Source organism: Ruditapes philippinarum, unplaced genomic scaffold (assembly GCF_026571515.1).
Source record: "Ruditapes philippinarum isolate M1 unplaced genomic scaffold, ASM2657151v2 ctg9_1_1_1_1, whole genome shotgun sequence".
Lineage (NCBI taxonomy): Eukaryota > Metazoa > Mollusca > Bivalvia > Venerida > Veneridae > Ruditapes > Ruditapes philippinarum.
The window spans coordinates 702042-727167 of NW_026865571.1; the positions used below are offsets into that span (position 1 = coordinate 702042).

General features: G+C 33.3%; 1 protein-coding gene across 1 annotated transcript; it reads left to right on the forward strand.

Moving 5' to 3' along the window:
- Positions 1 to 1404: 1404 nt before the first annotated feature.
- LOC132729566 (uncharacterized) lies at positions 1405 to 24123 on the forward strand. The gene is made up of 9 exons (XM_060715347.1): positions 1405 to 1535; positions 7179 to 7898; positions 12129 to 12620; positions 12927 to 12983; positions 13513 to 13980; positions 15006 to 15081; positions 16372 to 16486; positions 20076 to 20227; positions 22786 to 24123. Exons 2-9 carry the CDS (start codon positions 7202 to 7204, stop codon positions 22814 to 22816), a joined length of 2088 nt encoding a protein of 695 aa, XP_060571330.1. The 5' UTR covers positions 1405 to 1535; positions 7179 to 7201; the 3' UTR covers positions 22817 to 24123.
- Positions 24124 to 25126: the final 1003 nt, after the last annotated feature.

Here is a 25126-nt window from a genome sequence, read left to right on the forward strand (position 1 = left end):
AAAACTTACCTATACAAAATACAAATTGTGATGTTAAACCATCCAAAAGGTATCATAAACAGCACAAGAAAGTCAAGGAAATACCACAATTTCAACCTCATATTTCAAAATTTTCTCAGTCTATGGGAGGGAACACCCCTCCTAGGCCCATCCCAATAACATACATTGTTCTTAATTCCAGTCTTAAAGAGTAATTATCAACATTCTAGTAAATGCTTTAACGGAAATAAATGACTTTTTTTTTATATGTAAACATGGTTACGGTTTATTTGGAAGTATTTTAAATGATAATTATTTTTTGAAAAAAAAAGGCGGTTTTTTATTATCTGAAGCGTATGTAAGCAGCCATTGTTGACCCGCTTACGTCATCCGACCCGGATGTGATAGATGTGCACGCGAAATTTTGACTGTTGGACACAAATGCTCATTCAAGGCCGCATGACATCATGCGGCCTTGACGTCATGCGGCCATTAAATTGGCTGCCTGTAGTCGAACTGAGGGGATGTAGAAAATACCTCGTCTATGTTAATGTCTATATTGTTAATATGCAATACAAAAACAAAAATGAGCTTCAATAATTATTCTGATCAGAAAATAAATGATTACCAATACAGATAAATCCCCTTTAATATTTACAAAAACAGTAGTATACACATATATAGGCCTATAGAGTTAACACTTTGGTGTTCCACAAATGCTGATTACTGATTAGTGTATATACATGTATAGTGTTCATTAATTGTATATGCAGTGGAGTTCCACTAATAAGACCACCTTGAATGTTTCAAAATCATGCAAATTTCGGCAATATAAAGAATAAGAGTTTAAGTCATGGAGCTGAAGTGGCTCGCTGATGGGACCTTTCCGCTGTTGGGGCCATCATTTTGTGTGGTCTTTTTTTGGTGGAACTTTACTGTATATGTAAATATATGTAAACATATAGTCTCAGATAATTCTTTTTAGAATGACCATATTGTAATTGTAATTTTATATGTCTTTTAAAATTGTTAAATATGGATGAGACTCAAATAAAATAAAATAAAAAATATAAGAAAAGTAGGCTACATGCATTGCCACTCATAAGATGAGCTATAAAACACATAAAAAAACAAGATGCTGGCCCTATCTTCAAACATGCACAATTTTCACATTGTATTTTTTTTGTTTAAGATTTGGTCAAAATCTTCCACCCATACTGTATATGTCCTTCCTACCCTGTTCTGTATTCCCCCCCCCAGTAAGTTGCTAGAACACACTTAAGATATATCTTAATTCTTTCATGGTATGGTGATACGTCTGATACTTAATATTAGCAACATATTATTTATTATTTCACATGACTTCCATTACAGACCAATTCACTATTCCCGGCTAAGTATAAAGACGAAACAGGCTTTCCATACTTTAACTTTTACGATACATCGATATTACAGCATGGCTGGCGCGGTTTGGCTTTGTAATTTTCTGAGTATTTAATGCATATAAGATGTAAATATTATGAAAAAGGAACCAAAAGAACAGATTGAAATTTCATGTAAGTTATATTTATTATTTACTGACTAGATCGATGATACAACGGGGTTGTGCCGAGTTGCGCCGTTCTGTCTTCCGCGTTAACTAGTTCTACTCACACTACTGTATCAAAATACAACTTTTCAAGCTACAGTAGAGTTTAAAATGTCTTTCTCTTACGATTAAAGTGATTATGACATGTTCTGTATTGAATGAAATTAAATACCCTATTTTTTGTCAAGATTAACCAGTATTTTTAAAAATTTAAGTAATGTCAAGTTTTCGCGGATTTATCCAAAAAACTATGGAAGACCATTGAAGTTAAAATGTTTACAGTTTGTTTCAATATTAATACAGTATGTAAATGGGAAATTAGAAATGGTCTCCGTGAGTGTTTGAGTCTGCACTACAAAGTAAGGTATCACAATTTGGACCAAGTAAATAATGATAATGAATTACTTACCTGATATATCAACTGTAGTTGAAAGTTTCCACTCCAAGTGAAAAGGGGCCATTTAACTTTAAGCAGATAGAGTTCATATGTAACAATTAAATAAGGCCCTTAGGGATTAATGGCCCTTTTTTATACAAAAGTAAATGACAAAGGCATGGTAACTTTTTTGTCATTTTGGGCATGTACAGTGTAGCCGTCCTAATTTTGTTTGAAGCATAACTGACTTAAAGGATTTTCTTCAAACTTAATAAACTGACAATTAGCAAATTGGTAGGAAGTGCAGTGTGGAAGAACGATAGCTCTACCTTGCCTGCATTTTACAGTTATTCCCCTTTATCAGATGTTATTACATATATATGTTACTGGTTATTGATAACTTCTCTTTATGGCCTTATTCTATTTCTACTTAATCAGCATAACCATACTAATTGTACTGTGTGACGAGATATTTATAAGGACCCCTATGTAAAGTCTGATGAATATTTAATGGTACATCATCTAAATAGTTATTTTTCAATACAACTAAGACTATCTATCTATCTATCTTCCATATAGTCAAACCCCTGCTGGGGACCTAGACTTGACGCGCGTCAACTGACAAGAATGTTAGTAAACAGAGCTGAAATAAAAGAATATAAAAGTAATGGAAATGAGTATATTGTTAAAAACAGGTTAAAAATAGAGAAGGTATTTTAGGTAGACGTATGTTCAATCCGGCTTACAGCCAGACTGAACTCGGGGCCAGACAAGTTCATGATATCAGGTGGTAAAGCATTCCAGTGGACTATTGTTCTTGGGGAAAAATGAATATTTATAGTAATCAGTTTTAGTTTGGACTTGTTGGAATGCATGGGGATGGGATGTTCTTGATGATCTTGTAAGAGGGACGATATATTTTGGGAAAGGGATAGCCACCTGGTCATGCAAGATGTTGTGAAACATGACCAGGCGTTGGTCAATACGCCGAAGGTCAAGGCGCCTCCATTGAAGGGAAGTCAACATGTCAGTGACACTCGACATACGGCCAAAGTCATATTTGACCAACCTAGCAGCCCTTCTCTGGACGGACTCTATCTGGTCGTAGGGGGACCAGACCGTGGAGCTTATTATACTCGAGCTGGGGCCTGACAAGTGTCTTGTATGCAGTTGACTTTAACCTTTCTGAGTGAACCTTGATGTTTCGGCGTAGAAAACCAAGTGTTTGATTTGCCTTTGTTGTGATGTTGTTTATGTGTTTGTTCCATGTTAGATCATTTGATATTGTAATGCCAAGGTATTTTGCAGATGGAACTGTTTCTAATGTGGTGTTATGTAGAAGGTATTGTGTTGGAATGACTGTCTTTTGTTTTGTGATTTGGATAACCTGGCATTTTGATGGATTAAATTGCATGTCCCATTTTGTCTCCCATTGTTCAAGTTGGTGTAAGTCATGTTGCAGTAAGCCAGAATGAGAAGCGACAGTCAGAGAAAGATAGATGGCCGTGTCATCAGCAAATAGGCGGACTTTAGAGGATTGGACATATTCAGGAAGGTCATTGATGTATATAAGAAATAAGAGAGGTCCGACGACCGAGCCCTGGGGAACACCGGAGGAGACTGGTATGGAGCTGGATGTGGAGCCATTTACCACCACGGACTGTGACCTGTTGTCAAGAAAACCATTGATCCATTTAAGAGTTTGACCCCTTATACCGTAGAAATGCAGCTTATACAGAAGTTTTTCATGGTTGACCATATCAAAGGCCTTAGAGAAGTCAAGAAGGATTAAGTCTACTTGACTTCTCTGATTTACTGACTGTAGGATATCATCTATAAGCATTAATAGTTGGGATTGACATGACCTTTTTTGTCGGAAACCATGCTGCAATTCATAGAACAAGTTTGATCTAGTAAAGTGCTTTGTTATACTGGAGGAGACAATGTGTTCCAGGGTTTTACACAAGATACAGGTAAGAGAGATAGGGCGATAGTTGGCTGGGTCTGACTTGCTTCCTTTTTTAAAGACAGGGGCCACATTTGCCATTTTCCAGATGTCTGGTAGAGTGCTGGACTGCAGTGATTTTTGGAAAAGTTTGGACACTATAGGGGCTAATTCTTTACTGGTATTTTTCAGCACAATGGGTCTAATTTGGTCAGGTCCTGCAGCCTTATGGGGGTTAAGGTTTTTTAAGAGCTTCTCAACACCTTTTACAGAGATATCAATATCACACATGGGATTATGGGGGCTAAATGATGTGTGGGGAACCTCTCTACCTGTATCTGCCTGATCCTGTACCTTCATATCAGCAAGGAATTTAAGAGAAACAGGGGATTTAGAAGTGAAAACTGATTGAAATTGTTCATTTAGTACTGTTGCCTTGTCTTGATCTGATGTATACAGTTTATTGTGTTTTTTCAGTGAGTCAATGCCAAAAGAGTCTTGTTTTGAGTGTTTTAATAGTGAATATAGCTTTTTGGTGTTTGGTCTGGTTTGTGTTTGTTCATGTTCTTCAGAGATGTTGTTGTTAATGTTTAGTATATCTTCCAAGTAATTTTGATAGGCTAACTTAGTTTCTTTTCTGCAGAGATGTTTAATGTTGAGATATTTTTCTCTAGATTTATTTGAGTTATGGCCCTTGTACTGCTCGTAGGCTTTGTCCCTTTTCCTATATAGACGTTTGAGGTTGACCTTGATCCAGGGGAGTTTATTTTTGGAGGATGACCATTTTGATGGGATGAAAGTATTGACCCCTTCCTCAATTGAGCTGGAGATTGTTTGCCATAACTCTTCCACTGATTTGTTGGAGTAACTTTTTGACCTGGCAAGAGAATCATGAAGGTTGGACATATGTAACCTAAGACCGTCCCAGTCAGCCTTATTATATAAGTGGATTTTTGTGGTTTTTGGAGCTTTATACGGGCGGAGGTATTTGTGTCGACCAGGACAGCATCGTGATCACTGATACCTGGGATTACATTGGCTCTGTTTACAATGGAGGGGTTAATTGTCAGGAACAGATCTAAGATATGGTTTTCTCGGGTTGGGTCTTTGACTAATTGAGTAAGGTTATTATCAAAAAGAATGTTAATAAAATCTCTATAATGTGATTGAAGTTTGCAGTCCGGGGTTGGAGTAACATTTGACCAATCAAGTTTTGGCATGTTGAAGTCCCCGCCTACCCATACTGTTGCATTTGACTCATCCAGGCTATAGGGGTCATTTTCTTTAGGTTTGTAGTAAGAACCTACAAGCAGTGGTTTGGAACCTTGCATTTCAATTTTGACCCATAGATTTTCACAATCAGTTTGGAGGTTGGTAGCTTCTTGTGCTATAATGCAGTTTTTGACAGCAATAAATACTCCTCCCCCAGCCTGCTTCTTCCTATCTCTTCTGTAGGGCGTGTAACCTAGGTTTGGGTGAAAATTTCATTATCAAAGGGTTTAGGTTTTAACCAAGACTCAGTTCCAATTATAATATCTGGGTTTGTTTTCATACTCTAATTTTTTGTCCACAATAGATCTGCAGTTTACAATTAGGATTTTTAAGGAGCGTTTAATATTGTTTTTAGTGCTATGTTTTGCTTTCTGACGTAAATGGTATGCTAGATTCTGAGATATTTTCGTTGTGGGTCAGAATCTCACGCAGTACAATTAGTTGGACTTGGGTAAATGGTAAAACTCTGTACAAAATAATATAAAGTGCTTGGAAAATTTTTTATCACTATTTTAAAAAAGTGACTATTTTGCTATAGTAAAATTTGGACAACTTAAGAGTTAAATTGGGACATCTTTAAACAAACAGTTTCTTATTGTTATCTCTGATAATGCCTGACAATTAATCAAGTATGACATTTTCACAGGTGTTTAAGTTTTTACAACAATATGTGACTTAATGCAATTTACTCTGATATGACTTCTTATTAATATAATCTTAATTTGTTATCAATCTTTTTAAAGTGATGACTGTAGGTTAGGTCCTTTGGAAGTGATACCAGCTGGTAGATCTACACAAAGTTTCCATATTTGGTAATTTTATAAAGTGGGAAAAGTAAAATGCCTGTGATGGTTGTATGCATTTATAATTTTGCACCCCAATTAGCATACTAAGAAGTGACACCTTCAACTGCCCTTTTTTTACACATGAACAGTAGCCATACCAATGCATTGTACTGTACATACGTTATAACAGGGGGCCTCCGTGGCCGAGTGGTTACGGTCGCTGACTTGAGATCACAGGTCCCTCACCGCTGTAGGTTCGATCCTCACTCGGGTCAAAATCTTTCATGTGAGGAAGCCATCCAGCTGGCTTACGGAAGCCCAGGTGCCGGCTCATGCCTGACATAATGCCCGGAGGGCCACCTGGGGTCTTCCTCCGGGACGCTCTAGGATGGCCCGACTTTAGTGTATGGTCGCCCATATGGGCTTTCTGGCAGCGACCTTAAATAAACCCTTTAAAAAAAACAAAAAACGTTATAACATTTAGTGTAAGTTTTTTTAAAGCCTTTAATACCTGTTGAAAATCATTGAATAGACTGTTGTGAAATTTTCTACAACTTTTAGTAGCCCTGACATATCTTGAACAAATTCTTCATTATTTTTTACCTGCTGTTTGAATTTAGGTTAAAATATTCCTGGGTCATATTGTTTTTATTCATTTTCTAAGCAAGATCAAGACTTGTTAAAAATGTACAAACCTAAAAATGAATTTCAGTTGATAGATGCATTAATAGCTAAAATAATTTTAAAGCATTATTTGCTCTACCATTTAATATTGGCTAAAAACAGCTTAACTGATTGAATATTGGTTGTTCCTGGATACGCATCTTATCTGGAGCCCTGGATATTATACATGGCTCTTGTTGGAGATTGGATTCATCATTGGATTGTAGATGTGAGGAAGCCATCAAGCTAGCTTACAGAACATTTGTGCTTCTTCTCGGGTGCCCCTTTGTGCATGAAATAATGCACGGAAGCCGGAAGGGCACCTGAGGTTTTCCTCCACCAGTAAAGCTGGAAAGTCGCCATATGTCATAATGACCTAATCTGTGTTGGTGTGACATTCAACCTAACAAAAAAATATTTACTCTTGTGTATTTTATAACTGATAATGATTATGTAACAGATGAAGCTATTAAAGCGAAACATGTTACTTTTATTGATATTTTAAATTGTGTTGTTTTTTTTATCTATTTGTCCTATGTAGCTAATTTTGACATCTCAATTTCATTTTAGATTGACTTTCGAGTCTAATAACTATGGGTGATAAATTCTTCCGCCTTGTCTACTTTTTGGTAGATATATGTCCAGAGACTCTTCGAAAATTGTTCATCACTAAAGCAATGACCGACCCGGGCACCACTTTTACATCACTAGATTCTTATCTAGTGTCTAAACGTCCACAAATAGCAAAGGTTAAACAACTGCGCCCGGATCAATACAATTTACTCTTTCCTCGATGTGGTCCTGCAAATGAAACAGAGTGGGACATTACTTTACTGTCTTTGTTAATAAACAAGCTATTCAGTTGCTCAAGTCTTATTACAATTGCTATTGATCAAATCAGAGAAGTAAGGAATAAGTTGCAACACCTTCCAAGTTCAAGTATAGATGACAAAGACTTTGAAGACTATTGGAATCTTTTGGAAATAGCTACTTTGCATTTAGCTGATCTTCAAGGACCCGATTACAAAAAAAGCATTAAAGATAAAATTGACAAAGCTTGCAATATGAATATGCCAGATCAAGGAAACACTCTATGTAAATGGTTTGGAGAAAAATTTACCGAAATGCAGAGAGATGTTAAAGAAATTTCATCAGATACAAAAGACATTAAAAAGGCTGCCAGTCAAAGTGCAGACATTCTACAGAGCACATCCATAACTACCATTGGAGTAAATGGGAAAGCAGTAAAAAGGTTGAAGATTTTTCATGAAGCGTTAAAGAGAATGCATGGTTTGTACATAGTCAATACATTTTTTAAATACATTTTCCCTGAGTAATGTCCCTTTAATACACTCATTCCGAAGTGTAATAAACCATATTTAGCAAGTTTTAGCTTCAAACTAATAGGAGTGACATAGCACTTTTGAGTAAAAGATGTTTTTGCCATATGAGGAAAATATCTTGAAGCAAGTGACATAACATTTATAGGACTAAGGCCAGTACAAAATCTGCTATTATCTTATATGTATTTTTAGTTATTTGAAGAATAGGGAGAGCTATTGTACTCACACATGCATCAGTGTCAGTGTTGCCCTCACATTTTCATTTTTGGTTTTTGCGTTCAAGTTGATATCTCCATGGGAACAGGTTAAAACTTCACTCAGTAAATTGGAGCTATTCATACTACAGTCATTTGCCATCCCCGTTGCCATCCAGAAACTTTAACTTTGGCCATCACTTCTTTATAAATTGTCTACATACTTGGACACAATTGTCTACATACTTGGACACAATTACCTTTGGACAAGACCATTAAAAAGACCTTGGTCATAAATGACCCTGAACTTCAAGGCCAATTGCTTAAATTTTGCTTGATTTTTGCTATAACTTTGTTGTTTTAGAATGGATTGTCTTTATACCTTGACACAATAATTCTTTTGACAAGACCTTTAAGGAGATCAAATCATTCATGACCTTCACTCATCAATGACCTTGACCTTGAAGGTCAAATATGAATTTTGCTTGATTTTTGCTATAATTGGCTATAACTTTGTAATTAATAAATTTATTGTCTTCATACTTAGACTGAGACAACTTTAAGTAGACCAAATTGATACTGATCTTCACTTATCAATGACCTTGATCATAAAGGTCAAATTATTGTAATTTCACAGGTTTTTTTTCTCTATAATTGGCTATAAGGTCAAATAATTGAAATTTGCTTAAATTATGACAATTTTTTTTTTATTTATTTATAGATCTGATTCATATTTGGACAAAAGGACACATTACAGAATGGACTTATTAAATTATTCTAATATGATCTTGACCTTTTATTCACAGACATTGGAGTGTAGACATCGTCCTTTTCTGTCCCTGAATATTAAAAACAAAAACTATTATTTTGTACATGAACTAGTCTCTTAATTTCCTGCTTTAATATAGTCCTGGCGGCTTTGCCGTAGCCGTCCGCAAACTTGTACCTGGATCATAACTTTTTAAGTTCTTGGTGTATTTTCTTCATACTTGGCCAAAACAACCCTTGGGATAAGACCTTTCAGTAGACCAGACTAGCCTTGATCTTCATCCATAAATGACCTTGACCTTCACGGTCAAATGTCCAAATTTTGCTTGTTCTTGCTATTATTGCCTATAACTTTGTTATTTTTGAATGGATTGTCTTCAAACTTGAAAATAATAATCTTCAAGGATAGCTCTTTAAATTAACCAGACAGACCTTGACCTTCACTCATAAATGACCCGCCCGGCGGTGGCTCTTGTTACCCATGCTTCAGTATGATATTTAAGGGAGTTTTTTTTAAGGTTTAAGGTTGAAAGGTCAAAATAGGGGAAAACTTGTTTTATGCCCAAGACATGTGACCAGGTCATAATAATGTGACATATGATTCGTGAATAAGAAATATCCATGGTGTATACAAGAGCTGATCAAGAAGGTCAAGCCACTCACTTAACCCCAAGGGTCTGTGCTTTAATTGACCTTGACTATCAAGGTAAAATTATTGAAATTTGATTAAATTGTCATTTCTTTGTTACACATTTACAGATTTGATTCATACTTGGATAAAAGAATACATATATGACAAATGCTACATATTGACTAACCTTTTATTGACTGTGACTGTCATGATAAAATTATTTGCTTTCATTGTCATAATTCTGTTATTTATTCATAATTCTGCTATTTATTTATGGATTTCATTCATTCTTGGACAAAAAAGCAGTTATGACAAAATTTACATGATGATACATTGTAAATTCAAAATGTGACCTTGACCTTTCAATGACCTTGATAGGGTTAAAATTGAAATTTGAATTTTACTCTTTCTACAAGAAAATTATGTTTTCTAGAAGTACTCTTTACTATAATATTTTTCCTCTGATGTGTTTGCCTTCAGACATAACAAAAAGTTAGGCTTGGCCCCTGCTAGGCGGTGGATCTTGTTTAGTTAATGTTAATTTATTGATTTGGTATTTTGTAAAGAAAATTTTTAGTGGTAGGCTCTAAAGTACAATATTTTCACTTGTAGTAGACACAAAACCAGAATATGAATATGTACACATACTTTTTGGTAGTTCCTTTTTTAGCTCGACTATTCGAAGAATATGAGAGCTATTGTAGTCGCGTCGGCGTCAGCGTCCGCGTCGGCGTCTGCGTTGGTTAAAGTTTTTTGTAAAGTCAAATATCTCAATCATTACTTGAGATATTCAATTGAAACTTACAATACTTATTTATAGTGACAAGGTACATCAGATTGACAAGTTGGATAACTCTGCCTACAATATTGACAGAATTATGCCCCTTTTTAACTTAGAAATTTTGGTTAAAGTTTTTTGTCAAGTCAAATATCTCAATTATTGCTTGAGATATTCAATTGAAACTTACAATACTTATTTATAGTAACAAGGTACATCAGATTGATAAGTTGGATAACTCTGCCTACAATATTGACAGAATTATGCCCCTTTTTAACTTAGAAATTTTGGTTAAAGTTTTTTGTAAAGTCAAATATCTCTATTATTGCTTGAGATATTCAATTGAAACTTACAATACTTATTTATAGTAATAAGGTACATCAGTTTGACAAGTTGGATAACTCTGCCTACAATATTGACAAAATTATGCCCCTTTGGAACTTAGAATTTTGGTTAAAGTTTTTTTGTAAAGTCAAATATCTCAATTATTGCTTGAGATATTCAATTGAAATTTAAAATACTTTTTTGTAGTAACAATGTGCATCAGTTTGCAAAATTGCATAACTCTGCCTGCAATATTTGCAGAATTATTTGCCCCTTTAAAACTTAGAAATTTGGTTAAAGGTGAAAGGTTTTCAAAGATATTTACTTGAAACTTTACACATGCACTTAGGGTCATAATTGGAAGGTCATAATTGTATGTCACTGACCAAGTTCCATAACTCTATCTTGCATTAAGGCTGATTCATATCCCCTTTTCTACTTAGTATCTAGGTTAATGTTTACATGCAAGTTTTACATATCTCAATAACTTTTAAAGATATTTATTTAAAACTTCACATATGATTTAGGGTCATCATTGTAGGTCACTGACAAAGATCCATAATTCTACCTAGATCCATAATTCTATCTTGCCTTTAGGTGGATTTTTCGCCCCTTTTTTCAACTTCATGGTAAAGTTTTGCTTGTAAGCTGTTATATCAACAACTACTGAAGGGTTTGTGCCTTTTTTGGGACAATTTTATGCATTCATGATAATACAGCAGTGATTTACTTGATAAAACATCTTAATAACAAGCCTTTGTACCTTTTCTGTCAAATTTATGTATTCATAGGTAATTAATATTATAAATAATATTATAAATAATACAATAAAACACCCTTGTGACATTTCCTTCCGAATAGTCAAGCCAATACTGTATAATTAGACCCTCTCCTTATAAGGCCTATAACATGAATTTATAAAAAAAATTAGCCCTTTTGTGAACTTAAAAACATTATTAAAGCTCTTTTACTATCAAGCACTTAGAATAGTCGAGCATGCTGTCCTACTGACAGCTCTTGTTTTTTATATAATGAAAGGTTTTGATTAGATTTGAGACAGAGCGATATTTACAGTCTCATCCACTTTTAATAAATATTCTCCATGTTCCCAGAGATAATATTTTGTTCCTTTTTCTGCACAAAAACACCTTCCTAGTACGTCATATTTTCACCTTCTATGATAAGCACTATTTAATGACAATCACAGAAAAGGTCAAGATACTTAGTTACCAGTTCCAGCATGGTCACAGGGGTGAATTTGGGTTATAAAATTGTAATTACGATGATAGTTGACTTTCAAATTTACCTTATCATATTAAGGGTTTGCTTGCAACATTTAAGATTGTGGCAAGCTCAGACCCCCATGCCCACTCTCCATAAATCCAGATCATGTTCATGAATTTGACCTCAGCAAGTGATAGTAATGATAGGCATAATTCTATATAGTAATGGTATACATTAGTGTACTTTTTTTCAATTCAGAAAACTTTGAAAGAACAATTGATACGCAGATTCTCGATGACTTTGTTACTCCCCCTGAGGTTGATAAAATCTTAACAAAGCTGAAAGAAAATCGTCTGGCAGTAGTTTCTGGACATAACAAAAGCTTTTACTTGGCAACAGCACTGGCAGCCATTAAGGGTATGGGGTATAATGAAAAACGTTGCGTTGAGATGAAGAGCTCCTCTGATTGGAAGCACATAGATTCTGAAAGTGTAGACTTTGCATTATGTTGTAATCCATTCGGTAAAGAGATGTATGATGAGGACAAGGCTAAGTGTATGATGGAAATCTTTGACAGTATACAAGATGCAGTGAAAGATGAAAGGGATGGCAAGAAGATTGCTGTTTTGATTGCTTCAGATATTGATGTCCTTAATGAATGTAAAGAGAAATATTCTCATGAATTACTTGATGAAGTTATCACCGTTTTCAATGCAACTAGTGAATCTAGACCAACAGATCTAACAGCAGGTTAGTTAAATCTCAAAATCTGCTACTGGTATTCATTTGAAACTATAAATTTAAATTATAATATTTGGCAACTGACCTAGAGTAATAATTTTATCATTGATTTTTTCTAAATGATTTCACTAAGTGAAAATTTCTACATTATTCGTACTTTGTTTTATTATCAAACTCTTTGAAAAGGTGCAGTTGTAAGACAAGGGGCATAATTTACATAATCTTCACCTCAAACCAGTCTGGTTAAACTGCATAATGTTTGTGACTCATTATATATCTAACTAACACAATTTCTACATTATTTTTTTTTTGCAGCTGAATGTAGAGCAAATATTTGTTCTTCAACCACTACCGTTATACAAAATCTTTCAGGTAATTAACTAAACTTTATTTAATGATAAAAGTCATTTGATTAGTCTATTTCTTGACAATTACATATGCAAATGTAGTTATTTTTTATTAGAAATGTTTAAATGTGTTTATTGAGACTTTATCTTTATAATATGCTTTCTTGAAAAATAGTTTACTGGATCTCTAACCAGTTATTCTGGCATATGACGAAACATAGTCATAATCACAATCTTTGAATTGTGTTTGATTGTGTAGGAAGCTTATGATAAGCTCATACACACACTCTTGACTGTGTTCCTGGAACCAACCAGTACTGAGCATTAAGTGTAAAGTTTCTTGCTCAAGGAAACAACGACTTGACCCTGTTGAAGTTTGAATCCATGCAACTAGAAATCCTTAGATTACTACTCGGACGCATTAACCACTTGGTCATGCTGCCTTGTTAGATAAACAACAAATATCTGTTAACGAATACATCAGTTGTTTTGATATCCTCGTTATCATTTGAGTTTACCTGAATTAAGTCACCTATTATTTTACTTTTATCTAGAGCTAACAAACCTTTTCCTGGAGCATAATCAGAGGCAAGTTGATCCTGAAATTTTAAAAGCTGCAAAAGACAAGATAAAAAAGCATAAATCAGTGGTACTGATTGGAGACCCGGCAAGTGGAAAAACCTCAGTGGCTGTAAGCCTTGCAGCTTCATACAAGCCTTCCCAGGTTCTTCTTCTGACATTCCCAGAGCAGATACAACATGTGAATCACAAGAGAACACACCTTGTTATAATTGAAGACTTTGCTGGCAAGTATGGGATGAACAAGGGTGAAATATGCAACTGGTACAAAACACTGGACCTACTGAATTTAATGAAAGCTGCAGGAAAACTCAATCTGATTGTAACATGTGACAAAGGGAAATTTAAAACATGCCTGGAGAAAATTAGAAGTCATCCATTATTGGAACATACAGTTGAGCTTCACCAACAAAGTGTTCTCATTAAAGGTGAACATAGTACAGGTAACTCATTTATAATATTTTAGGCACTGTACTAAAACTGTGTCTATTTTGTATCTATTATGGTTAGTAGAATTTTACTGAGTTTTGAGCTGTAAATAGTTTTTAGCTCGACTTTTCAGAGAATGGAGAGAGCTATTGTACATCACTGTCACACTAGTGAAGTTTTTGCGTGCAAGTTGGTATCTTCAAAATTACTGAATGGAGTGGGTAAAGAGCATAATAGGAGGTCAATGTCCAAGGCCCATAACTCTAACATGAATTTTGACAGAGTTATGACCCTTTTTGAACTTAAATTCTACATTACCCAGGCTCTTGTTTTACTATCATGCACTGAGAAAAGTTGGACACACTGTCCTGCTGACAGCTTTTGTTATAATGTAAATGACAGTATGTATAGTATTATTATATGCCTATAAATATCTTTTGTAGACCTGTTACATTAAGTATCTTTGTATATGGAAATGTGAACGGTTTGTTAACTTGTATTATGCTGTTATCATGTGATCATCGGCTAATACGCCTTAATTTATTGAATGAAATGTTTGTAACTAAATAATTTAGAGCTTTTAGTCTGCTGAGTAAAATAAGGGCCATTATAGCCTTTTTGTCTTGAGTATTTTGCCACTGAATAATATTTGTGAATGTAGCTTACAAAAATGCTTCTGAGATACTTACTGAAGCCACTAATATCCCCAATTACTTCATTCATGACATTGATAGCAACAAATGCAAGACATCTTTGTGCCAACAACTCATGATTTCTTGTTGATGTAAAATGGTTTCTGTCCTAATCTCTCAGGGATTTTCAACAATATTATTAATTATTAATATTATGCTGTTAATTTTATTATCAGTGTATGATTTTAGCGTAGTTCAGTTCATATAAATGGATCATATAGTAAAATATTGTTCACATGATAGTATGTGTGTTCATCGATGAACTAATTTACGTGTAGTCCTTATTTAGTACTATAGTCAGAGTCAGAGTAATAATAAAGCATGTCTATTTGAGTATCATATTTCAGGCAATGTCGAGCAAGCATCAGCTGGTTCACAAAGTAACATTTCTGGAAACTCTGCCTCATATACTGATCCAAAACAGTTAAGTTTTTTTGGTTTTTTTTTATTGTTTTTGTCTTTTTGGAGGGGGTTGTGGTGTGTTGCTTTTTGTGTGTTTTTTTTTGTGGTGGGGGTATTTTAGATTTGTCCAAACTAACAACTTTAAAGTAATTGTCATTCAATAAATCTGTACAACTGCACTGGTTTGTGTTTAGAGCAACAATATTTGAGCTTGAGTCCTTGCATGTATTAAATTCTGTACCTTTTAGGAAAAGTATCTTTCTTTGTCCTACCAAATTTGCTCATCAAGTTAAGAAGGGAAAGTTTGAATTTGTGATGTCAGTATGTCTTGTCATTGTTGTCTGTCGTTTATCGTCCGTTGTTATCCAGAAATGTCTTCAAACAACATTCCCTTAACCTAGTTCATGTATTAGTTTTGTGGCATTGCTATCTTTCTTGTTCATACTTGTAGACTAGAAAAGAACTCTAACATCTTATGACACAACTGACATGTTGAATTATTCAAATATGACCTTGACCTTTAAATGACTGACCATCAAGGTCAAATAATTGAAATTTGCTTGAATTGTCATTCAGATGTTTGTTTAATCGGTTTTATGAACAGATTTGATTCATATGTGGACAAAACAACACTAATGACAAAAACAACATGTTGAATTAATAACAACTGATACAAGTCCAATTATTTAATTTTTCTTAAATTGTGATTTAACTTTGTTATTTATTTACTGATATGATTCGTACTTGGGCAAAACAACACAATTGAAGTGTGTAATTCAAATAATATCTTAAATTTATAAAGTCCTTGACCATCAAGATCAAAGGACTGAATTTTGCCTTAATTGTGATAACTTTATCATGTATGACGTATGCGTTTGATTCATACTTTGACAACACTTATTACAGAACAGACATGTTAAATAAATAATTCAACTCGAAGTGCTTCGTCTGTTAAAGTCAAGTTTTTGAATTTTGCTAAAATTGTCATAACTTTGTCATTGATGATTATATGTAGACTTGATTTAGAATGTATGAATTAGAATTTATAGGTGAATCTTTTTGTATACATTTCTCAAAAACTCTAAGAGATATCACTGTAAATTTAAAGCACTTGTTTACAACTAATTTGAAAAGGGCAATATATTTTCTGAACGTAATTTTTTGCTTAATTATATTTTCTGAAAGTAATTATTGACATAATTATTGCACTTTTTTTTTTACTTAGATAATATATATAGAATAGAATATGTCTAGGGCTGAAATGTCATAGGTAATGACTCTAAATCAAAAATATTTATTTTTTGTCTTCAGATTCAAGTTTAGTGACATAACCGAGTCACTGCAAGGCCAAGATGATTTTAAATTTCGGAACTCAGATTTGCCATCACCAGTGTTACTAATTGGATTTGAAGAAGAATATGATTCAGTAGGTGCATGGTCAAAAGATTGGGGAAAAATAAGACAGTTGAAAATTTAAATGTTATATTTTAATACCAACTTTTTGTTAGAAAAATTATAATGCAAATATATAGAGGATATTTAATGAGTGCAGGTTTAATACTAAATTTATTTAACAAGTTGAAAAAAAATCATATTATGCCAGCCTCTGGCGAGCATAATATTGTTTTATTCAACGAGTTCAATAAATTTAGTATTGAATCTACACGAATATATTATTCTATTTATCACATATATAGAATAAGAACGGCAAACTGTTAAAAAGACTCATTTTTCATTGTAACGGTTACATTAGCGCACTTTAACGCTATATTTATACATAGTGCAAATGACGTCACATCAAAGTGTTATTACACTTGTGTAATATCGATTTTAGCTCGACTATACGAAGTATATGGAGAGCTGTCCTACTCGCCCCGGCGTCCGCGTCCAGATTTTAGATTAAAGTTTTGGTGCAGTAAAATATTTTTCACTATAACTTTGTCATTTCTTAAGGTATCAACTTCAAACTTCAAATATATGTTCCTTATCATCAACCACATCTTATGTGACAAGGTTCATAACTCTAGCACCAATATTTTCAGATTTATCTCCCCTTGAACTTAGAATTTTCCTTAAAAAATACTATTTTTTACTGTTACTTCTTTATTTCTTAAGGGATCAACCTCATACTTCAAATGTATGTACCTTATCATCATCCCCATCTTATGTGACAAGGTTCATAACCCTAGCACCAATATTTTCAGATTTATCTCCCCTTGAACTTAGAATTTTCCTAAAAAAATGCTATTTCTTACTGTTTCTTCTTTATTTCTTAAGGGATCAACCTCATACTTCAAATATATTTACGTTATCATCCTCCCCATCTTATATGGCAAGGTTCATAACTCTAGCACCAATATTTTCAGATTTATCTCCCTTTGAACTTAGAATTTTCCATAAATTTTTTTTTTTTTTTTACTGTTTCTTATTTATTTCTAAAGGGATCAACTTCATACTTCAAATATATTTACATTATCATCATCCACATCTTATGTGACAAGGTTCATAACTCTAGCACCAATATTGCAAGAATTATCTCCCCATAAACTTAGATTTTTTTACTAGAAAAATGTTATTTTTTATTATAACTTTTTTATTTTTAAAGGTATCTACCTCAAACTTCAAATACTTATTCCTAATCATCAAATACATTTTATGTGACAATGTTCATAACTCTTGAAGCAATATTTACAGATTTATCTCTCTTTGAACTTAGGATTTTCTTTAACCCATTGCTTCATGAGCATTTTGTGAAAAATGGCTGTTTTCATTGAAAAGTTTTCCGTCACAAGTTCAAATTGCTATGATACTATAAAAACTGCTTCAACACTAATCAAACTTGGCACAAATGTTGACTGGACCATTGCCCTTGCAACAACATGATCAGGCTTAAATTTTCTGTTACCATGGCAACGAGGGGACATCTCAAAATTGCCAAAAATCACTATTTTGCGTTGATTTTTTTCCATCAAAATTGATTTCAAAGTGCTGTAACTTTTCAATGGATTGAGATAGAGTCAAATGCTTTTCAACGTTGGTTACATGTTACCTTATGATCAATCTGGGGTCATTTACAGCCTCTCACAAGTCCAAAATTTTCTTGGCGATGAGGGGGACTCCGCCCCCCTTCAAACCCCCCCAAACAGGGGGGGGGGGTGAAAAAGGCGTTAAAAGGCGTGTATATGAAGTAATGGGTTAACAGAAAATGATGAAAATACTTGAAATTACCCTAAATCGCGTTTTTTCATGTTTAAACATGGTCTGTCATATAAATTTGAAGAAAAATTGTTGTTTTGTAGATTTTTTTATTTTTTTCATTAACCCATTGCTTCATGAGCATTTTGTGAAAAATGGCTGTTTTCATTGAAAAGTCTCCCGTTACAAGTTCAAATTGCTATGATACTATAAAAACTGCTTCAACACTAATCAAACTTGGCACAAATGTTGACTGGACCATTGCCCTTGCAACAACATGATCAGGCTTAAATTTTCTGTTACCATGGCAACGAGGGGACATCTCAAAATTGCCAAAAATCACTATTTTGCGTTGATTTTTTCCATCAAAATTGATTTCAAAGTGCTGTAACTTTTCAATGGATTGAGATAGAGTCAAATGCTTTTCAACGTTGGTTACATGTTACCTTATGATCAATCTGGGGTCATTTACAGCCTCTCACAAGTCCAAAATTTTCTTGGCGATGAGGGGGACTCCGCCCCCCTTCAAACCCCCCCAAACAGAAGGGGGCACATCCCCCTTCTGGCAACCCCCTGATGTATCTTTTGGTTGGGGGGCCGCGCCGAAAAAGAGGTCACTTTTTTTAACAACATTTCTCAAACAAAAACAAGTGTTTGGGGCCTAAATAAGGCATTTTTCATCATTTGAGACAACAAAAAAGGGGGGGGGGTGAAAAAGGCGTTAAAAGGCGTGTATATGAAGTAATGGGTTAAGAAATATAATAACTTCTTTACTTTTTAAGGTATCTACTTCAAATATATATTTCTTATCATTACACAAATGTTGTGTGACAAGGTCCATAACTCTAGCATGACTATTTCTAGAATTATTCCCCTTGATCTTGGAATTAATGTTAACAAATGTTATTTTTTTACTATAACTTAATACATAATTATACATAATTGATTTTTCTTTCATTGTTTTGTCCTCCTTACTGCGTCCAGTATTTTATTAGTCGAGCTTCGCTGTCTCCTGTGACAGCTCTTGTTATTAAATGGCTTTATAACACTGCTGCGCAGCGGTTTATGTGATAAATCATTATATGAAATTTGTAACTAAAAAATATACAAGTAATTCACAAGTTATAAACTATGTAGATAATTTTTTTAAAAATACAAATAAAATACAGCCTCTGCACAAGCTTGTGGTAGGTGAATTACATAATATACAAATATGTTAGCCAATTCTTTTTTCTTTTTTTTTCAAAAAGATAGTATGCTTAAAGAAAAAAATACAATTTCATCTTTTTATTTTACAAACTCATTGGAAAATAACTTAGCACTCCTATGACTGGTGCTTTGAAGCTGATATTTGCTCATCAACTGGCGGAATAAGGACATTGTACATGCTCTAAATCGTAGTATTTATACATAAGTTCACTATTGTCTTACCAGCAAAGCCCACATGCTACAGTTTGATGAAAAACATGTCTATGTAAACAACTAAATGAAAATCATGAAATAAGGGAGAGCAAATTCAATAGTTACCTTGTGCCAATCATTTTGTATGAGCCATTGTGGTGTAAAATAGGAAACTGTGTAGCCTGACGTCAGACCAGTTCATACTTCTGGACTTTGTTTATGGGTTTGAAACACTCAAGCAAAATAGATAGGGTTTTTGAGAACCAAAATATTTTACAGTTGATTTCCTGAAGCAATATTCTTTCTATATACAAAAAATTATAATTACGTTAACGATCTTTAAATTTATAGCTATGTACATGCACAGTATCATTTTAAAATTTTATGTTTATTTTGTTAATAAAATTAAACAATTTCAGGCTTCACCTATCAGTCATGAGTCTGACCTTGATTTTGGCGATCCTGAAGAAATTGAACCGTCTTCCATCAGCAACTTTATTAAACGTCGTAGGCTTGAGCGGGTAAAGAAAGGGCCTAAACAAAGATCCAGACCTGATGCAAATCTGGAAAAGTATATTGTTATCTTTTTAACAATAACCAAACAAATAACTAAATTTTGATTTTTTTGATTTTGTTAAAGTTTTTGTGCAGAAAAATTTCAGACTTTAAATGTATGCACCCGCATCATGTAAAAACTTATTAAAAAGGTTTTTATTAATGTAAGTGAAAAGAAGTGCAGAGTGAAAGAACTGTATACATTATTTAGTTTTTTTTCTTTATCTCTCTGTATAATACTCTACATAATTAAGTTATGTTTTTCAAATTTAGTAGGTTGTTATTTAATTTCTGGTAATGTAATGGGGGGAGTTTCCCACACGCTACTGATAAGCGGAAGTAGTAAATAAGAGGTATACAAACTACGGCCACTTGATGTAAACACAGAGATTAATAGAAAGTTTCAGAGTATTTTGACTGGTCAGTTGTTAAATTAAAGAAATAATTAATTACCAAAGGGGCTTCAGCAGCAGAAATAAATGAAGATTTTATCATTTAATATTAAGGTAATTATATTTAACAAATTGAATATATTACATTAAATCTTAAACATATACCGGTAAACTGCTTTATTTTTCAACTGTACAATGTAGACAATGTAGACTGAATAACAGTATGAAAATGATCTTGGATAAATAATCAACACTTTCCTGTTAAAACTTTTTAAAATATAATGCCTTTATATACATTTTATTTACGTAGAAATAATTAAAGTGAATTATACAATATGTTTGATATAATCTATTTTTGTATATTTGTAAATTTATGATGCTTCAAATAAATATAATCATATAGAGTTTATTACTTCAAATTTGTTCTTTAGTAAATAAAATGCATCTAGTTATATAATTTTTAACAGATTGGAGACGTATGACAGAAATTTAGACTTTAAGGGAGAACCCATTCTGCTACTGGGCCATTAGCTCAGTTTTACATACTTTATTACATGTATTAAGGCAAGATGTACTTGTATGTGCATTAAAACGTGACATAATCATGATAATGTGTGTCTGAAATAATAAAATCTTCACATTATATATCTGTCTTTATTGATAATGAGTATCAATACGTATTGTATAATTCATTATATTCCATTCTAGTATGTCAAATCACTTAAATATTTTCTACAATCAAGCTAGTTTGTCAACAATTTAGAATCATGAAACAAACGTATAAAATATGTGACCCCTGTTTAATTAAGTTCTGATTTCAGAATTTTCAATTTCTTTGCAAATCCTATTACCCGTTCCACATATGTATCAGTTTTGATGCTATGCACATGTCTCTGACTACAGGCAACAAAAAAATTACTATAACTATGTAAAATATATTTTATATAGTAAACGGGTGCTGGATAGTAATTTTGTTCTTGATGATCAAGGGGGGATTATTATTATTAATTATTATGACAATTTGATCATTATTGGCATGGCAAATGTGCGTGACCATAACTTCATTTTATTACCATGCACACCCTTCTTTACTGCTTCTCTCCATTTATTCTTTAATCTTTTGTCTTGTGGAAAATGAAACCCTCAAAACCCATCACAAAGTGGAACACAACAGTAATTCACCATTTCTAAGGCTGCAGTGTTAATCAGCTTACTTTATAATATAAACTTTCTTATTAATTAGAGCAGTTGATTACATACTCTGCATTTTCCCATTGAAATTCAATGTAAACCAGCTATACAGCATACAGGTGTATACCTCTTATTTGCCAGGGGCGCTGCAGAGATAACTCTGCTGGATTAACTAGAAACTCTCCCATTGGTCAATTAGGTTAAGGTGACCAGTGCTAAAAATAGATGTTTTTCACCTCTGCTCATACAGCCTTCATTTATTGACAATGCATTGTATAAATATACATGTTCGGGGAGCATATATCTCAAGGGTAGGGCATTTTTAATTTATAATACTTTTGTAGAGGACCACTTGGTGATGCTACATGCCAAATATTTATAAGTTTTAGGAATTACAGTTTCAGAGGAGAAGATTTCATTTTTTAGCTCACTTGAGCACAACATTACATGCTTATATGGAGCTGTTGTCACCAGGCTGTTCGGCGTGCATTTTGCTTTGTCAGTGTTTGTTTTAAACAATATCTCCTGAACACTAGGGTTATGAGGTTCAAACTAAGCAGGAATGTACCTGCAATTGAGCTATTTCAAAACTGTTAGAAAATTCTGTGCAGACAACCAAGTCTTCTCAAAAATTGATATTTGGCATGAAACATTGTCTATTGGGTTTCTACAAATTTGTTCAAATCACAGCCATATGGTCAAAATTGGCCCTGCCAGGTGGTCATTTCCTTATATTTGTAAGTATAAACTTAAAAAATATCTCCTCTGAAACCACAAAGGCAAGAGCTTAGTTATTTGGATTGAAACATTGTCCAGTAGACCTCTACCAAGGTTAAATTATAGCTCCAGGGTAAGAATTGTCCCACCCTGGGATCATGTACTTTTGTCTGTATAGTAAAAACTTCAATAAATTTCTACTATATAATTATATTACCGATACTCAAAGATGAGCATAGTAAACCTAAACCATCACCAATCTTGTGAATTTCAGTGAACAGCCTTCCAAGCCTAATCAACTATAAAATCTTCACATGAAGGAATACAGGAACTGGAAGGAAGTTTTTCTATGAAGATAAAGGGGAGTTATGTTACTGTAAACAGTATGTGCTTCTTGAATGATGCCATATCAAAGCATTTTCTTATACATCTTGGAAAACATTTCAGAAGAAGGAAGTCTCAGATATACTTTTGATGTACAGTGCAGTCAATTTATATCAAATGTTTATTGATGACTGATTTGTTATGGCATGTGTCCTATAAAGTATTTGAGATTTATTTATGTACAAAACAAAAGGAAACAATGGCTAACAGCAATTGATACTCCTCAAAGGTTAAGTTTGGTGACTATCCAATCCAAGGAATTAACTTGCCAAATATGGAAGAATTATATCATTAAATGAAGTTGGTGGAAATGCTGTAAGAAAACAGAACAATGGAAGGCCAAAGCAGCAACTAACAAAAACTTTAATTGTATCTGTACATAAATGGTGTTATTTCATTGAATATAACAGTTATGTTTTTTTTTGGCATTTATAGAATTTTCACAAATATAAGTACCTCTCTCTAAAATTATGTTTAATTTGTCCATGATATCCAGTTTGCAAAACTAAGATAATCCAGTTTGCAAAGTTCCACATAGCCAATGGCTTATTTTAAATTTCAATATGAATATATATAAGTCAATATTTAAAAGGTACAAACAAGAACTTCTTTACTTTGTATGTTTGCTCTGTGTCTTGTGATAAACAAGTTTAATTGAAATATAAGCAAAAAACAAAATATTTGGGTCACCGACATCATTTTCCAGTTATCTGCCCTTAAATTTGAAAATTGTGCTTATTTCAAGGGCAGATAATTTCACAATTAAGATTAGCAAGTTGTTTTTACTGCTTTTCATGACTGTAGATGACTTCTATTTTTCAGTTTCATTATGCTATATGATTATATGTAAGTTTATATTGTTTTGCGGCACATTATTTTTGTAAAAAAAAATTGTGAATTCTGATCTCTGTTAAGTGCCTTTGCCTTTATAATAAAATGATGTGCCATCTAGAAAAGATATATACAATACTTTACAACAAATTCCTTTTTCAAATACATGCATCATATTTAGAAATTGTATTAATGTGTATGTAAATTATTGACAATATGCATTTGTTATGATTAAATTTTAATTTTTGTAAAATACTTTTTGTTTCAGTTTATATGATTGTTTTAAATTGTGTCATATATTTTATATAATAATGTTTTAATGTTTTACAATTTTAAAAGATTGATTTTTTTATCATAAAGGTTATTAAAAGTGATCTTTTTATGTTCGAATGTGTTTGAGTGTTTTTCTTGAATAGGAAATAGGTTTTGCAAAATGAGATTGATGCTATACAAAATTTAAACAAGAGGGCCATGATGGCCCTGAAGTCGCTCACCTGTATATCGGCCCCCAGAGTGGGGCCAGTTTAAACCCCGAGGGCTTTTATTTTAACAAACTTGGTAAACACCCATTACAAGATGTTTCATGCTAAACATCTAAGGTCTAGCTCGTTGAGTTTTTAAAAAAAAGATTTTTTAAGTTATAACTATACACATATTGTTCAAAGCAATGACATCCCTAGGGCGGGGCCAGTTTTGCCCCCAGAACTTTTTTTTTAACAAACTTTGAAGACACTCACTAGAAGATGTTTCATGCTTAATATCTAAACTCTAGCTATTTGGTTTTTTTCAAAGAAGATTTTTTCAGTTTTTGCTATACACATATAAGGAAAATCAATGTCCCCCTGGGCAGGGCCAATTTTGACCCCAGGGCTTTGATTTGAACAAACTTGATAGACACTCATTAGAAGATGTTTCATGCTAAATATCTTAGCTCTATCTCTTTGGGTTCTTTAAAAGAAGATTTTTTAAGTTTTTACTATATGCATATAGGGAAAATCAATGACCCCCTGGGGCTACTCTAATTTTGACCCCAGGGCTTTTATTTGAACAAACTTGGTAGACACCCATTAGAAGATGTTTCGTGCTGAATAGCTTAGCTCTAGCTCTTTGGGTTCTTTAAAAGAAGATATTTCAAGTTTTTACTATATGCATATAGGGAAAAACAATGACCCCCGGGGCGGGCCAATTTTGACCCCATGGCTTTTATTTGAACAAACTTGATAGACACTCACTAGAAGATGTTTCATGCCAAATATCTAAGCTCTACCTCTTTGGGTTTTTTAAAAGAAGATATTTAAAGTTTTTTCTATCGGTTGCCATGGCAACAAGAATTCTGCATGGAATTAAATTCTTTGAACAATTTTTAAAGGTGACCACCAAAGGAACATTCCTGTGAAGTT

Excerpts from the sequence above, each read along its gene's own strand:
- LOC132729566 (XM_060715347.1), top strand. The coding sequence starts at position 7,202 with ATGGGTGATAAATTCTTCCGCCTTGTCTACTTTTTGGTAGATATATGT. Across the intron at positions 7,899-12,128 it reads AGCGTTAAAGAGAATGCATG|AAAACTTTGAAAGAACAATT; the intron begins GTTTGTACATAG and ends TTTTCAATTCAG. Across the intron at positions 15,082-16,371 it reads TCATATACTGATCCAAAACA|ATTCAAGTTTAGTGACATAA; the intron begins GTTAAGTTTTTT and ends TTTTGTCTTCAG.